This window comes from Ammospiza nelsoni, chromosome 10, assembly GCF_027579445.1.
Source record: "Ammospiza nelsoni isolate bAmmNel1 chromosome 10, bAmmNel1.pri, whole genome shotgun sequence".
NCBI lineage: Eukaryota > Metazoa > Chordata > Aves > Passeriformes > Passerellidae > Ammospiza > Ammospiza nelsoni.
In genome coordinates, this window is record NC_080642.1 from 17,664,780 (window position 1) to 17,680,656 (window position 15,877).

Genomic DNA, 15,877 nt, shown 5'->3' on the forward strand with positions numbered 1-15,877 from the left:
TTAACTTGAATGGGAGTTGCACAGCATCTGGGATGTGCAACTCTGGTGTCACTATGTAGGCTTTGTTGATTTTTTTTTTCCCCTTAACTAAAAATATGTGGACTTTGTCTTTTTAGGCCCTCCGTCTGCTCCCCAGCACCTGATTTCCAATGTCAACGAGACCTCAGTGAACCTGGAGTGGAGCCCCCCGCAGAACAAGGGTGGCCGGGAGGACATCTCCTACAACGTGGTGTGCAAGCGCTGCGGGGCGGGCGAGCCGAGCCGCTGCCGCTCCTGTGGCAGTGGGGTGCACTTCAGCCCCCAGCAGAACGGCCTGAAAACCACCAAAGTCTCCATCACCGACCTCCTGGCACACACCAACTACACCTTTGAAGTCTGGGCAGTGAATGGAGTGTCCAAGCAAAACCCCAGCCAGGACCAGGCTGTGTCGGTCACTGTGACAACTAACCAAGCAGGTAGGAACATAAACGGCAATGCCCTTCCTGTCTCTGCTGCCTGTTTTTTAGGAAAGCTGTGATTTCCATTACATTTAGCACTAGCAAATGAATGAGAGGAGCCCTAAGATGTGTAACTGGGTCAAACCCTTATTTTCTGGTGATTTATATGGATACTTTAAATGCTTCAGAGGCAGGGAGAGGAGGGTTTGGGTGCTGTGTCTGCTGCAGCACACGGGCAGGACGCTGGGAGGCATTCTGCAGAAGCACAACAGCAAAGCTGCCCTGATCCCCCCTGGCCCCCCAGCAGCTCTGCTGTCACACCCTGTACAGGGACACAAGGATGTCCTTGGTATCTGCAGAGGGCAAAATACATGCCTGGGGAGCACAGGGTTGTTCTCCTGCCCCCCTTGAAAAAGGGCTGTGTAAGATTCAGGGAGCGGAACGAGTGGGCGCCCGCTCGCCTGCCTGCTCGCTCTCCTCTCCTGGAAAGTCAATTAAATTCTGTCCCCTTGTTAAATAAATACCTCCTTAACCTGCTGCTGACAATGTTTCGATTGATCAGAGCTGGCATTGCTGTAGAAATCCTATATGAGCTTTCAACTTCATGCTGACTGATTTTTGCCTTTCATTCATCTGGGAGAGCAAAATACTATTTCTGTGTTTACGAGATTATTTCAGATACCCTGGGCAGCTCTGCTTTTTTAGTACCCCATGCTTGACCTAGTAAGGGCAAAGGCTGCAGCAGCAGATTGCTGTTTTGTTTTGATGCTAATTTGTTTGATCTTTTTCTTTAATTCCGTGAAAACATTTCTTAGTTTGCAGCCAGCTTGGTTTTAACACACAGGGTTCCACTTGAATTTTTAATTTAATGCACAAAATTATATACATTTGAATATGACACTCTTCTAAATGCAAATGAGATCTCCAGACTGTCAGACTGGTTACAAGACCGTCAAACCTGTTATCTGATGGCTCAGAGTGCTGATTGCCTTCAGGTCCCACAGATGTTGCAGGCGTTCAGCACCTCGGAGCGTAGCTCACAGGGTATCATTTATTACGGGGCTTACGGTGTATGGGACAGTATTGATATTGCATATTTTGATAGGACCAGACCACATAAATATTTTGAATTCTGTTTCCTAGTAGGTGTGTGTGAAAAATAGGTAGGCATAGTCTGAATGTGCAGATTTTAGCTTTAGTAGGCATGTCAGTATCACCAGTGAGAGATACATTCAATTTTGCAGTGACAGTTACAAGCGAAATTGTCAAGTCCGCGCTGAAGCGCCTTTGAAAATCCGGTCCAGTGTTTTTTGTTCTTCATATACAGTTGACAGCATCCCTTTTAAATTATGATTCAAAAATTCAAACCACCACTTTGCCTAGTGAAAAGAAGACTAATAGAGAGCAGGGGCTATTAGGGAGTCTTGGGAGAAAGCCGTGGGAGAGTGCTGTCATACGCTCTACGGAAAGAGAAGGTTGAGAACAGCAGCAGGGACAGTGTTTTTGTGCTGTGAATGCCTAGCAAAGAGAGTATTTCTGACTGATTTTGGCATGTGTAAGGATTAGTGGATGCATATATGCATGAATAAGTGAGCAGGATCCATCTACCGTGTGAAAATTCTACCATCTTATGCTTTTATATGCAAACCAAAATCTGATTGAATATGCAAATAAGAATTGATTTTGTTTATTATCCATGAGTAGTATTCTTCCCATCAGAAAATTTGTATTTTTGCCAATGTTTCCAATTTTGAAACATGCCCAGTTTATCAAATGCGTCAGAGGGACAGAGAAAATTATACTGGTATAAATGAAAAATTAACTCCAAGGTGTGCTGTTCTCCGTTCTTCATACAACTTTGTGGTTTCTGCTGCATAGAAGATCTAAATAGAAATGTGTGGCCTAAACCTACAGATCCCAGCTGAGATAAATAGCCTTACATATGCAAATTGTCCCATTGATTTTGGTGAAACTGCTTGCTTGAGTAAAGGTTTGTAAAGTTAGACCCTTGGGTTTTACAAGTACTCATCTGTTTAATCATTGTAAATGTGTGTCTGGGGTGCATTAAAATCTTTGTGCCACTAATTTTCTTTCACTATATTTCATTATAAAGAAATCATGTCATGATGGTGCGCTGCCACAGGCTTGGTTTTCATCTTGCACCTTTCTTACACTAATGTAAAGCTGCCTTGGTTTCTTTAAGGCAACTCTAAATTCAGATTAGAGCCAAGCTCCTCCCTTAATAACATTTCTAATAAAATGCTGTTGTACTAATAAAAATGAAGCCACCACCAACAAAAATTTTTAAATTTCTTCATTGATTGTGCTCTCTATGCTTGTGCTTGATAGGAAAAAATAATGTTGTCAGTATGGGGAGTTTTTAATAATTCTTTACATATGAGCAGTGCTTTTGAGTTGTCTTCTGGAGAATTTGCTAGAAGTTTTTGCAGGAGGTGCATCTCTGAGTTAAATTCAGTAAAAATGATGAGTATGCAAGAGACCAGGGAATTCTTCCTTATAGCAACTTCACCTTTCAAATTTTCTTCAGTATAATGTGAAGAAAATAGGCAGGAATTTTCCAAGCAGTTTTTGATCAGTGAGGATCAGGAATCTGGGTGTCTGTGTGTTTGCTTGCCCTGGTTCCAGCTCCTGTGGAAGGTGTGCATTTGGAGACAGGCAGCAAACAATGAGAAATCACTTGTGGTATATTCAGCACAAAATTGATGGAATGCATTGCCGTGACATAAAAGGTGCAGTTGAAAAGCACAGGTGGGTTTTTGTTTGCTTTTGTCGTTTTACTCCTGAGGTAATGAAATGAGGCAGTTTGCTTTCCACTCTTCATTTAGAAACTCTCTTTTCAGTTTCCAATACTATAGAAAAGTGTTTAAATGAGAATAAAATTTGCCATTCACAGTAGGATCAAAAATAGTTTGAAAAAGTATTTTTCTGCTTCTTTGGAAAAGGTATTGGTTATTATAGCTTGCTTATTTTTCAAAAAAAAAGCTAAATTTCAGGCTTTGAAGCAAGTAAAAATTTCTATCTCCTCTGAAGTGAAATACTTCAGTGTTGTGACTTTTTAAGAATTTTGAATTAATTCAGCTCATTGTTCTGCATGTTTAGTATAATTTTTTTTTCTTTTGAGTTGGGAACCATTGCTCTTTTCCCCTGTGAGATTAAAAAAATAGAAAAAGCAAGGATGGAACACTGAGTGGCTGAAACTTGAAGCCAGTGTCCTCAGCACAATGAGTACTGCAAATGCTGGTATTGGGGGTCTCACCACTGACAGTGGTGGCTTTTGGCCTTTCAGTTTTCAATGAAATGAAATCAGCACTCTGCCCATCTTTAAAAATTTGTGAAATTATTTGTGGAAGAGATGCAGGCCAGCAATTCTCATGTGATGCTGCCAGGAGAAGCTAATTTCAATGAGGAACTCTCAGGCTGTTGACTGAGTAGCTCAGAAATCTCTGGGCTTCTTGGTTTTTGGTTTCTTTTCTGCTAAGGTTAATGCTGCGAAGCTGTTCAAAATTAAAAGAAAAGCTCTCAATAAAGAGATCTTGTTCACAGCATGCAGGAAGCTTGTGTGGTTTTCTTTTGAAGATGCCTTAACAGTTTATATTTTTATTAAGGATTACAGAGCTGAGCTGTTTGTGTCTCCAGCCTGAGAGGCAGGTTCCCTGCTCAGTCCCCCTCTGGGGGCAGTGCCACAGGGACAAGGTTTTTGCATGGATGCTGAAGGCATTCACAAGGCAGGGGAGTGGTGGGGGGGGCAGAGCCTACACAGGCTTAAATGAGATTTAAAATCCAAACTTATTTTCCTGCTTGCTTGGCTCCCTTTGTTTTGTTTGCATTTTGTGAGGGATGGGTGTCCTGCTCTCTCCTTTGCTTGTAGGAGTTGAAGCAGTTGATATTTCTGAATAAACAAAGTGCCTGGTGATTTGTTACCTTGTTAGGTTACCTTGGGCTCTGTGTTTCCTTAAGTGGATCAGCAGAGCTGGATGGATGCAGGATGTGCCAATTAGGATGAAAGTACAGTGTATATAAATAAACCCACTTCTTCTCCCCTTGCATCACCCTGGATGTTTTCAAGCTGCCTGTGCTCAGGATCAAGAAATGATCTTTTTGGAGAATATCTTGGGCTCTCTGTCCTGGTTTTCTTGCCGCTGTTGTCAGTGCTCTGCCCAGCCCCTGTGTGCGTGCAGTCCTTTCCAGGCAGGAGGTAAAATGGGTCACAGTGCCACCAGGATTTCAGCACCCCCAAAAAGATCCATGGGAATTGAGTATTCTTTTGGGACAGGCTGCACTTGTGGTGAGCCCAAAATACTGACTTCCAGTGCAGGGAAGGGAAATGTCAGCTGTTACTCAGTTTTATTTAGCCTTTAGGTTTGTTTGTTGTTTATGTTCTTAATTCCTTTTAAGGGAAAAAAAAAGGAAAAAATTAAAAGGAAAAAAACCCCCAAACCTGAAAGATCCCATTCCTTTGAGGAGGATGGTATTTTAAGTCAGAAATGGCAGGGGCAGGGGGGAAAGAAATGGGAGTTATGACTCATAAGTCCTACTGGACTTTTTGGTTGGAAAATATATATTCCCATTTTACATTTTGGTGGGTCTTCTTTGAAAGCCCACGTTTCCTTTCAAATGCTGATTAGCATTCCTCACGTGTTGTACAGAGCAGCACAGAAAATGCATATAAGGTCTTACATTATGCCAGTGTGGTTTAGCCTGTGCTGAGCTACATTTGCAGTCAGTAAAAATTCATGGACATACATTGCCCTTGGTCAGTGTGCACTCCTCATGTCAAAAAAATAATAGTTGCTCAGGCAGATCAAAAGCAATGCATGCCAAGGCCAGGAAAGCTAAGGATTTTAGTATTTTCTTTTCAATGCACTATTTTCCTGGGTATTTATAACTTACCTATAAAGAATTGCTCTGTAGTGAAACATCAAAAGACATTGTTAAGTAGATTTCAGTCACAGAGCTTTCTTTAGGTGACTGCATGAACACCCTTAAACTACTGCTGGAAAATAAAATTAACTGTTACTCTGAAGGCTGATCAATCCACCTGATTCTCTAAGCTCCCTTGTGTTCTTTGAGTATAATCCTGGTTTCAATACAAGTGATAGTAAATAATTTTTGTTTGCTGAGAGTGAACATAACATTTTTTGATTTTATGTGTGGTGATATTTATGTGCATATTAAGAATCTTATCGATAGGGAGGTGCTGAAGTAAGTTAATTTTGATTTTAAAAATTGCAAGGTCTGTAGTCATTCAGACTGCTAGTTTTATGCTCAGCTCTTGCAAAAAAATGTTCCTTTTTTACTGCAGTCCTGGTGAAGAGCTGTTTATTGTTGTGTTGAAACATAATTTTTGAAGGGCTGTATAACCCCAAGGAAGACTTCATCTCCAAACAGCCGGCAAAGGAGCTCTGAGAATGTGAAGACAGAATTCATCATGCACTCGTGTCACAGTTTCACAGACCCTATGAAATAGTGTAAGCTGGCAAAATCAGTCATTTTCTGTGCCGGCATCCCCCTTCCCTGGTGCCTGTGAGGCTGTGGGGATGTTCATGTGCATATCAGCTCTCCAGCCCGGCCCTGCTGAGTTCCTGGGGGCAATGTGGGGATGGGGCTGTGCTGTGGGGGTTTGTGGAGGGCAGGATTGAGGTGCTGGGCCAGGCTGTTCCTCAGGAGTCTCTGCACCTCTGGAGGGTGTTGAGGGGACATCCAGCTCGATGGCCCACCTGGGAGAGGTGCAGGAGGGTGAGTGAGTTCGTGTCACTGCCCAACAGAGGAGCGAGGGGCGCTCCAGATGTGGGCACAGCTGGTCTGCCTGTAGCCTTCACAGGCATCCAAGAGTCAATTTAGTTCTTTATTTTTATTCTAAGTACTTGCTACCAGCACAGTCCCACCCTTTCCAGTTACTTGTTCCCTGCAGCCAAAGGATACAAATAGCCTGTTCCAGTGGTCCTTTTTCAGGCACACAAACCCGTGAGGAAACTCATGCACGTAGCTGGGTGTGTATAAACAGTCACAGCACCCTGGCCACCCAGTTCCCAACAAACCTGATTTAAAATAATCTCTTGGCAAACATCTGGATGTGTGCCAGCTGTCCAGAGCATGGGAAGTGTGTGTGATACTACTGGCTGCGTTCTTTTTTCTGTACAAAGTCAGGGTAATGGGAAAAGGGAGCTGCAAAGGGGTGTTCTTACTTTGCTTTAAGGTGTTTGTACTAAGGACGATAGACCAGCAAATTATTCCCCAAATGGAGCTGTGTCAAGCCTGAATTCAGTAGGAAAGAAAATCAAAAGTAAGCGTGGACTTGGAAAAGGGGTGATCCATGAGCATGACAATCTGAGTGATTTCTTACAGCATCTTGCAGAATTCCAGGGTAATTATATGCAACTTTCTCATTTCAAATCTAGATCAGTGGGGTTTCTAAGGCTTCATGTTTTTCTGCTAGACATGAGCAGTGATCCCCCCTGCACATTGTTCAAGCAGGAGGGCTGGGACAAGCTGCCTGCTCTTGTTGGGTTTTATGTGCCCTGGTCAGTGAGGTGACCTGCCAGCACGTGCAGGACAGCCTTTGCTTCACCTGCCTGTTCTTCCCCTGCTTTGGCTTTCAAAGGGATTTGTGTTTTGGCTTTGGGCATCTGAAGATTTGCATTGAATGAGTTACTGCAAAGACTCCTGCAGCAAACCCAATGGTGTATTTTGGAAAACCACAGATCTTTCAAATATTAATGCAGTGGGAGATCCAGAAAGAAAAGTGATCCTAGTGCTAGAAATTTGGGAATTCAGCATTGAGCATGAGATTTCTCAGGGACTTGAAGATGTGATGTGTTGACTGCTTCAGGTTTCTTGTGCTGCACATTTAATTACGTGTGTAAGTTTAAGTGTCTGAGTAAGGAGCTTCTCCAAGCTGGCAGATGCAAGTGGGAGTTTCTTCTTAACAACTCTGTGTTCTTGCAGAGGCTTTAACTGATGGTCTGTAATAAATATGTAGTTGTAGGCATACGTGCTCCCGTCTTAAAAACAAAACTGGGAAAACTATTGTTGAGAAGGATTAAATTATTATTTTAAGGTAACTGCAGCATTCCACAAAGAAATAATAATTAAAATAACAACTGCCTGCTTTCTGGCAAAGCTGTCTGCACCACCCATTTCCATGAATTTGTATTCAAGGTGGGGGATACAAGTCTTGGTCGGAAGGAAAAAAAAGTGCTTTCTAAAGATCCTTAGTAAATAACCAACTGCAGGGTTCAGTGAACAGCTTAGACAAGCTGCATGTCAGATAGAGCCAAGATGTAATTGCAGCATTTAAATAAAACTTTAGTCACATTTTTTAAAAGATCTCGTGGTTTGCTATGGAAAATGGAAGTTAGTTACACACCCTCCTAGGGAAAGAGATGCTTAATTTCAGCATTGGGTAGTGTTGATCATATTTAAGTCATAGAAATTTACTTCAAAGAGGAATAAAATTCTGGTCTCAGTGATGTTGGTACAGATGAATAGTTACCAAACTGACAGAGATGGAGATGTGGTCCTGCAGCTTTTATTTGCCCTGGACTATTTAACTGTGTGCTCACTTTCCCTGGCAGCAAACTGACATTTCCCATTCATGGAGCTTGACGATCGATGTGAGCGCTTCCCTTTAATAACTGGCACAGAAATATTTTTATATGGAAGCAGAATTTGCCCAAGAATATTTGTGGCTGCTAAATGTTTAGATGGGCTTCTAAATTCTCTAGTTGTTTTTGCAGCTGACTAAATAAATTGGAAAGCAGCCAGAGAGACAGCAGAGTCCAGTCGGTAGTTCAGCAACAATAAAAGGCCTCGGAGAACTTTATCAAAGCTTCCATTAACCCCCTGCTGATGTCCTCAAACAGGATTTTTTTGAGAGAGTAGAAACACAAAAGCTAGGCTGCACAACTGCCCCTGTGTGTCCATTCACAGTTTTTAAATCCACAGTTACTAATTAAAATGCCATGCAGAGTAGCACAAATAAACATCACTAGTCCCTGAAGCCCAAAAGTTTCTGCATTGGCTCATCGTTTGGAGGGCAGGATGCTGAACTGACCCCAAAGGGTGGGTGAAGCAGCCCATTCTGGTTCAGATATTCTGTCCTTGTGAAATGTGTGTCAAGTCCATCCATATGCCTGAAATCCCACTCCCAGAATGCCATCCCAAAACAGCCCGTTATATTTTATTTATGTGTAGCATAGCGCTGTGCTAAACCGTGAGGGCTAAATAGAGCTGTGGCATGCCTGCTGGCTCCCTATAATCATGTTTGCCAGCTTCTGGTGGACATCAAAATGCTGAGCACACGAGTGAATACTGCTTCTTTCATTGAGAAATGTCACTTCAGATTTAGCCCCACGTGTGAACTGGTGTGCAGGCAGCGCTTTATTATCGTGGCAGGGCTCCAGTGGGCTTCCCCTCCCCAACAAAGTGGGAGCCTCTCTCTGCATCCACTTGAAGGATTTCATGGCATCTCCTTAGATTAAGGTAATCTGTCTTCATTACTAAATTCAAGAACCAGAGCCCCAGAACTTGGAGTGCACTCTGAGAATGGATTCAGGGTCCCTGAAAATTGTGGTTTGGGAACTGCTGATAACAAAAGTTGACTGTGGTTTTGTATTTACTATTTTAAATGCAGTCAAAAGAGGTGTAGGAAGCTCAAGCATTTGTATTTTATTCCTGTGGTCATTTGTATTTCAAACCATCCCTTATGGAAAAATCCTACTGTTAATTTGAAAGGAAATGATAGCTTTTGTCTCAGCCTTCTGAACTGTTCCTGCAGAGTTTATTAGGACTTTTATCCCTGCTATCGAATTCTATCACCTAGTCTTAAAAAGACAATTGACTGATGCTGATTTTTTTATTAAATTCTTCTACTGCTCCATAAAATATCTTTGGTTTTGTCTGTATTAAAATCCATTGAAAGTATCCATGGATTATTACAGTCAGAAAAACCCTTAAACTGTAATGTGCTTTGGATATAAATGCCTTCCAATTCCACAGATTACCAAAGGCTAAAAGGAAAGCACTGAAATTTTTAATTAGCTTTTTATTATTTTTAATTTTCTGTGTTGCCTTTAAGTGGTCTTATTGAGAGATAATAGAACAAGACAGTTTTGACTGAGCAAAATAGGAAAGTATAGTGGGCTGGAAGAGGTGTCTGGTATATGAATTGAGTTTTGTATGCTGTCCCATTTATTTTAGCAAACAAATCAAGGCATGATCTGGAGACAACCCGCTACAAGGGCTCCCTGGGAAGATTGTGCTTGTCTCGGTAACAGACTGCGTTCTTTAAATCTGTCCTCTGAATCAGCCCCAATTTATCTTCCCAGCATAAAAGGGAATGCAGATGGAGTAGCCACAGCCTCCCTTATAGTTTATCAGGATATTGTGCATGCACATAAATAAGGCAGAAAGTGACCGGAATGTGTAAGTGGCTGGGTGTTAAATCCTGTGTTTTCCAAGCTCGCTGGGCACTCGGGGATGGAGCAGCCAAGGGAGCCCTGGAGGAGCTGCAGGGGTTTGTGGCTCTCCAGACGGGGGGTGCAGGCCCAGTGGTGCCTTGGCAGGAGGTCAGTCAGTGTCATCCTGTCTGCTGGAATATGGGACTGGAAATGAAGGTCCAAACTCAGGATACAGACCAGTCCGACTGCTGCACAAGTTATTGTTTTCGTGGGCTTTTATTTGCCCAGACTGTAGCTCAGTATTCTTCCAGGACATAAATCTGGCTGGTCTTTGTACAGGTCAACATCCTCATAACCTCACAAGGTTAATATTTTTTTTTCAAATCTTTATTTATTTATTTTTTAGTATTGAAATTTTTCAGACTTTGTAATTGCACTCACATTGCACAGGAAACCAATTATTCTTTGGAGTGTTTTACACTGAGGCAATCACCTTTAATATTTAATTGCTGATTCCACTTGGGGTTTTTCCAATTGACACAATTTTAAAACAAATAATGCACTGGTTTTCAGTATCCAGCATAAAACCAAAATAATGAAACCCCTTTATAAGTTTAATTATGTGCCACCTATGATGTAATTGGCTACTGACATCATGAACTAAGATTTTAATTTTAAGGTTTATGTGTTTCAGGAAGCTTAGGACTCTTCCCCAGTTTGTGCCTCATCACTTTTTTTTTTTTTTAATGAATGGCAAACATAGGTAATTTTGCTTCTTGTAGCAACACTGTGTGCAGAGTTTTTTCTCTCTCATTGGGTCTATTAATGATTTTTAATTTCCTGAACAAATCTGCCCGTTGTGGGTGAAGGAAAGGGGGTTTAATTCAGTTCCAGTGAAAGGACTTGGTGGGAGAACTCCAAGTGTGAGTTAAGTGTGCTGTAGTCTGATTCTCTGTGGTACTTTCCAACAGCACAGAGTATCTTTGTTCCCCGGAAAAGAGACACTTTGGTGGGGGAGTATATCAGAGTGTTTTGGAGCATCCTGCAAGAAGGAGGATCTCAAGTGCTGTCAGAGCAGTGTTCTTCACAAAGTGCTGCTAACCTGAGCCCAGAAAACCCAAACCTTGATTCAATCACAAGCATTTCTCAACAGCACAGAGATGGTATCATGTCAAATCCATCTAACCTTTGTACAGAAGGTACTTCACTGAAGTTCCAGCTGAATGCTCTGAATATCAGCTATAATTAAAATGTATAGCTTGTTCAGCTGAAATGTAAATACATAAATGCAAACCTTCTGCACCAGCCTCTTCTGTGTGATGGAGCTGAAACTAAATATGGCTGATGTTCCTTACCTTTGGTGGCTTTGAAACAATTTATGCACTCAAGTTATAAGATTTGAGTTGTGATTCTTGTTGAGTGAATCCTGGTTTTGGGTTCTGTTGGGTGCTGCAGGCTCAGGAGGGCATGGCTCAGGCCCAGCCTGCAGTGGCCCTTGGAGCTGTGGATCACAGTGGGAGTAAAATGTTTATAATTTTATTACTTTTTCTTCCCTCAAGAATCTTGCAATTTCTGACTTTGGATGATTGATCCAAGAAACCCAAATGGCAAAGTCTAAATCTCTGCTATTAAGGCAGCACTTCAGAAACCAGCATGAGGCAATGTGGCCAAATCTATTTATTAAAATAGCGAATGCTGCTTTAGCAGAATGAGTCATGCCATTTATTTATTTATTTATTTTGTTTAGAAGATACTTCAGTATTTCCAAAGCATCTAAGTGGCAAATAGGGCAGAGGCTTCTGTTTGTCTGGATTTTAAAAAGGCTTTTAAGCAGCACTTTTTACAAAATCTAATATTCTTAATGCTGAAGGTAAGTGACAAAGGACATTACTTAGCACATGTATATACATCATCTAGACATCCTTGTTTCAAGTAAATAAGAAGTAACTGTGTGAGAACCAGGGAGAGCAGTGTCGGGAGATGCCTTGGGTGCCAAATCACACATTTTCCCCATAATAGATTAAGCTTTATGCCATAACTGTTGGGTAACCACATGCTCAGGTGAGTTGGTGGTAAGTATAAGAAAGGACCAGGGAGCAGAAATGAGGTTTTCTGTTAACAGATACAGACAAGGGGCATCAGGTGAGAGCTGTCCTATGCCCTGTGAGACAAAGGGCTGCCCCTTTGGGCTATTACAACAGCAGAGTCAGTATATTTATGTTGTTTTATGGAATATTGAAACACTGTTGTAAGAGGCTTGAAAGCTGTGCACAACAAGTGGTTTGCAGGGCACAGATACAGTCAGTTATTTCATTGGTTCTGTGCAATTTGGGAACAGCTCTTCCCCTCTTGGGTGCTGACTCATGATGTGAGTGCAAACATATCTTAACTGTGGGCAGGAGGATGGCACAGTGAAGGAGGAGCAGCTGGATGGTTGTTTGACTTGAGGAAGGGCTTAGAGAATGGGATAGGGGTCTCATTTCAGGGTAGCTGGTGTTTCTGTAAGTGTAGCTTTGATTTCCTGGTGGAAGGGGCTGGGGGGGAGTGGAGTTTGTTTAGAAAAGGCAGCTCAGCAGATCCTCCTCCTGTGCAAGGGTGAAAGACAGGCTGTTTCTGGACAGGAATTAACTCTGGTGGCTACTTCTGGCTTCCTGGGAGGAACAGCAGGGCATGTGGGTGAGGCAGAGCTGCCCTGAGGGAAAGATGCTAAGTGGAGCATTTTGCTCCAGACTACTTATTTTGAGCTGTTGGGGAATGCTCAATTTCCAACTTTATTAGCTGCTTTAATAGCTAGGGGATATGATCTCTAATCCCTCCTTTCAGCTCCCCCAGAGCCACTGTCCTCAGGGGGGCTGTACATTGTGTCATAGCATCAGGGGTTTCTGGTGGTCTGTGCTTGCTTGGACCAGAATCTGAGAAGTAAGAGGATGATTCCAGCACGTCCTTCCACAAGTGTCCCACCCAAATTCAGGTCCTGGAGTCCCTAAGTGTCACATCTAAGTGTGACAGCTCTGGCCCACAGCAGTCTCTTTTTCTGGACTGCCTGGTCTATTTTTCCTGCTTCTCTCAAGCCAATATAATGCAGTGGAGCGTCAGTGTTGGCTTCTTTAGGCTACAAAATTTATTGCTGTTTATAATGGGTCAGATTCCAAGCTCAACCAGAGGGAAGAGTAAGTGCAGCGTGACTTGCTTTGTGACCAGCGGCTCCAAACCTGCTCGGGTCAGACAGCTGCTAATTATCCATCTTAACAAATTACTTATAGCTCTAGAGTTTCTAGAGCAACTCACAGCTCAAAGTATGTTCACCCTTCCATGTTAATCATTCTAGCATTTAGAAATGTTTTGGTGCTGGGGTTTTTCAGTGGTTGTGATGTTCAGATAGATTTTTATAAATTGCCTTCCAACTGAAAGGCTTGTTTTCCTGTTTGTTTTAAACTGGCAGTGGTACATACAGGAAATACACGGTATTCTGCCATGTTTCTGTTGGCAACTATTAAGTTATCCTTGTCAGAACATGCCAACAAGATTTCTTAGCAAGCGAGCAGAAAGAAAACAAGCAGTTTTCAGATGAAACAGACCCCATGCTTGAGTTGTAATACAAATCTTTTGCTAAATGCTATGTAGATTCTATAATCTTTTGGTTTAAGGCAATCTTTGAGATTGTAGGTTGCAGATTCAGATCTTTGGAGTAATTCCAGACCTGCATTGCATAAGCTGACATCATTATTTGGCCTTCAAAATTGGAGGAGCCAGTACCTGAAAATAATGTATTGCTGTCAAGAGCTGTGGCACTCTTTGATCCCCAGAATGAGCCATCTCCTGGGCTTGCAAAAATCTTCTTCACCCTCCCTTCATTTCTGATGTAAACCACAGGGAACTCTGGTCACATCTCAATTCCTGTAATAGTTTTCAGCTAAATTAGAGGAGTTCTGGTATGTTGAAGTGGTCTGTGCTAAAAGTGACACAGAACTGGATGTGCAGCCCAGAAAATCCACAGGCTCTTTGTGGATGCTCAGCAGCCACTGCTAGTCGCCAAGAAATGAGGCTGGACTTAGGTAGTAAAAGTACAGCACTCTAATAATCCTCAACTACTACTATTTGTTGCTGCTGAGAGCCTGGGTTTTCCTTCAAGCTTTTGATTTGATGCAAGTCAGAGCCAGCTTTTGTGGTTTGGCAAGATTTGCAGCACAGGTTCTTTAGGGAGAGGCAAGAAATGAAAACTTTAAAACAGAGGAAATGTTTAAAACATAATAATACTGTGTTAACAGTCTTTAAAATCTCATTTTCTAGCCCCTTTCTTTACGAACACATCATTACAAACAACTGATGTGAGCTTGTCCCTAGGTTTGAGGGCCTGTCAATTGTTTTCCTCAGAGGGCTGTGACTGGGTTGCAGAGCCTGGAAAGCAAGGGAAGATCCCTTGTGCCTGTTATTTTGGGATGAAAGTGTCCTGTGAGAATGTCCTGTGGCCAAGCTGGTGCTTTCCCTCAGCAGTAAATGAAGGAGGGAAAGTTCAGCTCAGCAGCATTAGGGCTGGCTAAAGGGATTGGGAGAAGCAGGCCAAGCTCAGCTGTCACACTGCTTCTCCCTTCACTGGCTGGGATTTTGGTGTGTGGGTGGATAACCTGGGGCACTTTACTCCACAGGAGGAGATTTAAAGCCTTTGCTTTAAACACTAAAAGCGTGAAAGTGCTGCCCTGAATGTTGGCTGTCTCACTCCCCAGGCTGGGAGGTGTTCCTCGCCCGTCGTCATTCCTGGGGGAAGGAGAGGCAGACGGTGGGAAGACAGAGGACTCGGGAATGTCTTGGGAAGCTTCCAGTGGCTTGCTTGAGCAATCAGGCCTCTAGATCCTTGTCCAAGTCCTAACCTGGCCCAATCATCGCTAGCACAAATGTTTGCTCCACTTTTACAGAGGGAATAATGAAAAAAGCCCCAAATATGCATGTGGTTAGTTTGTAAAGCGCAGAGGCAGCCCACAGACTCTGGCAGGTCCCTGGGAGAAGGCGTAGCTGTCATGCTGACAGTGAGGAATGGGAATGCCAGACTCCAGCTTGGCTCCTCAGACGTGCACAGACATCTAATCTGGGAGTGCACATCGCCTCACACATGTGCAGGAGCCTTTGCTCTGTTATCCTGATGAGCATACATGCCTTGTGCATATGCTTTGCATATGTTTGGAACTGTGGTCATGCTAAAATGCTTTCTGGTCCCAGTGAGGCCACATCTGGAGTGCTGTGTCCAGTTCTGGGATCCTCAGTACAAAAATGAAAAGGAGTGACTGGAGAGAGTGCAGTGGATGCCACAAAGATGGTGAGGGGTCTGGAGCATCTCTCTTATGAGCAGAGACTGTGGAGTCTGGGCCTGGTTAGTCTGGAGGAGACTGAGGAGATCTCATTAATGCAATAATGAGATCTCAAAGGGATGCCAAGAGCATGGTGCCAGGCTCTTTTCAGTGGTGCCCAGTGATGGGACAAGGAGCAAAGGCCAGAAACTGAAACATAAGCAGTTCCTCAGCATGAGGAAGAACAGCACTGGAACAGCCACCCAGGGAGGTCATGGAGTCTCCCCTTCTGGAGACATTCCAAACCCATTTGGATTAATTTCTGTGTAACCTGCCCAGGTGACCCTGCCTTGGCAGGGGATTGGACTGGATGATCTCCAGAGGTCCCTTCCAACCCTAACAATGCTGTGATTCTGTGGAAGAAAGCTGCCTTCTTTTTAATTTATTCTGATAAATATGTTTTAGTTTTATGTAAAACTATGTAAATAATTTTATGTAACTAAAGAAGGTTGGACATTTCTCTCTTCCCTGGATTTGAAGTCAGTGTGACAGCTAGTCAACTAAAATCCCCTCTTACATGAATAAAATTATCAGAATCTGTTTTAATAATTTCTAAAGGCCCAGAGCTTGGGCCTTTAGAAATTATTAGAACTGCATTTGGTTCTTTGTGCTGTATATAATTTTCTTGCTGTGAGATTATTTACTAATATAATTTACAAAATCTCATGTAAACGCCCGC

General features: G+C 42.7%; 1 protein-coding gene across 1 annotated transcript in view; it reads left to right on the forward strand.

Moving 5' to 3' along the window:
- The window catches only part of EPHA4 (EPH receptor A4), a 104,846-nt gene that overhangs the window by 56,106 nt on the left and 32,863 nt on the right, over window positions 1–15,877 (forward strand). The window contains exon 5 of the mRNA XM_059478900.1: window positions 117–455. Within this exon, the coding sequence (XP_059334883.1) occupies window positions 117–455 (339 nt within the window). The remainder of the gene's footprint in view (window positions 1–116; window positions 456–15,877) is intronic.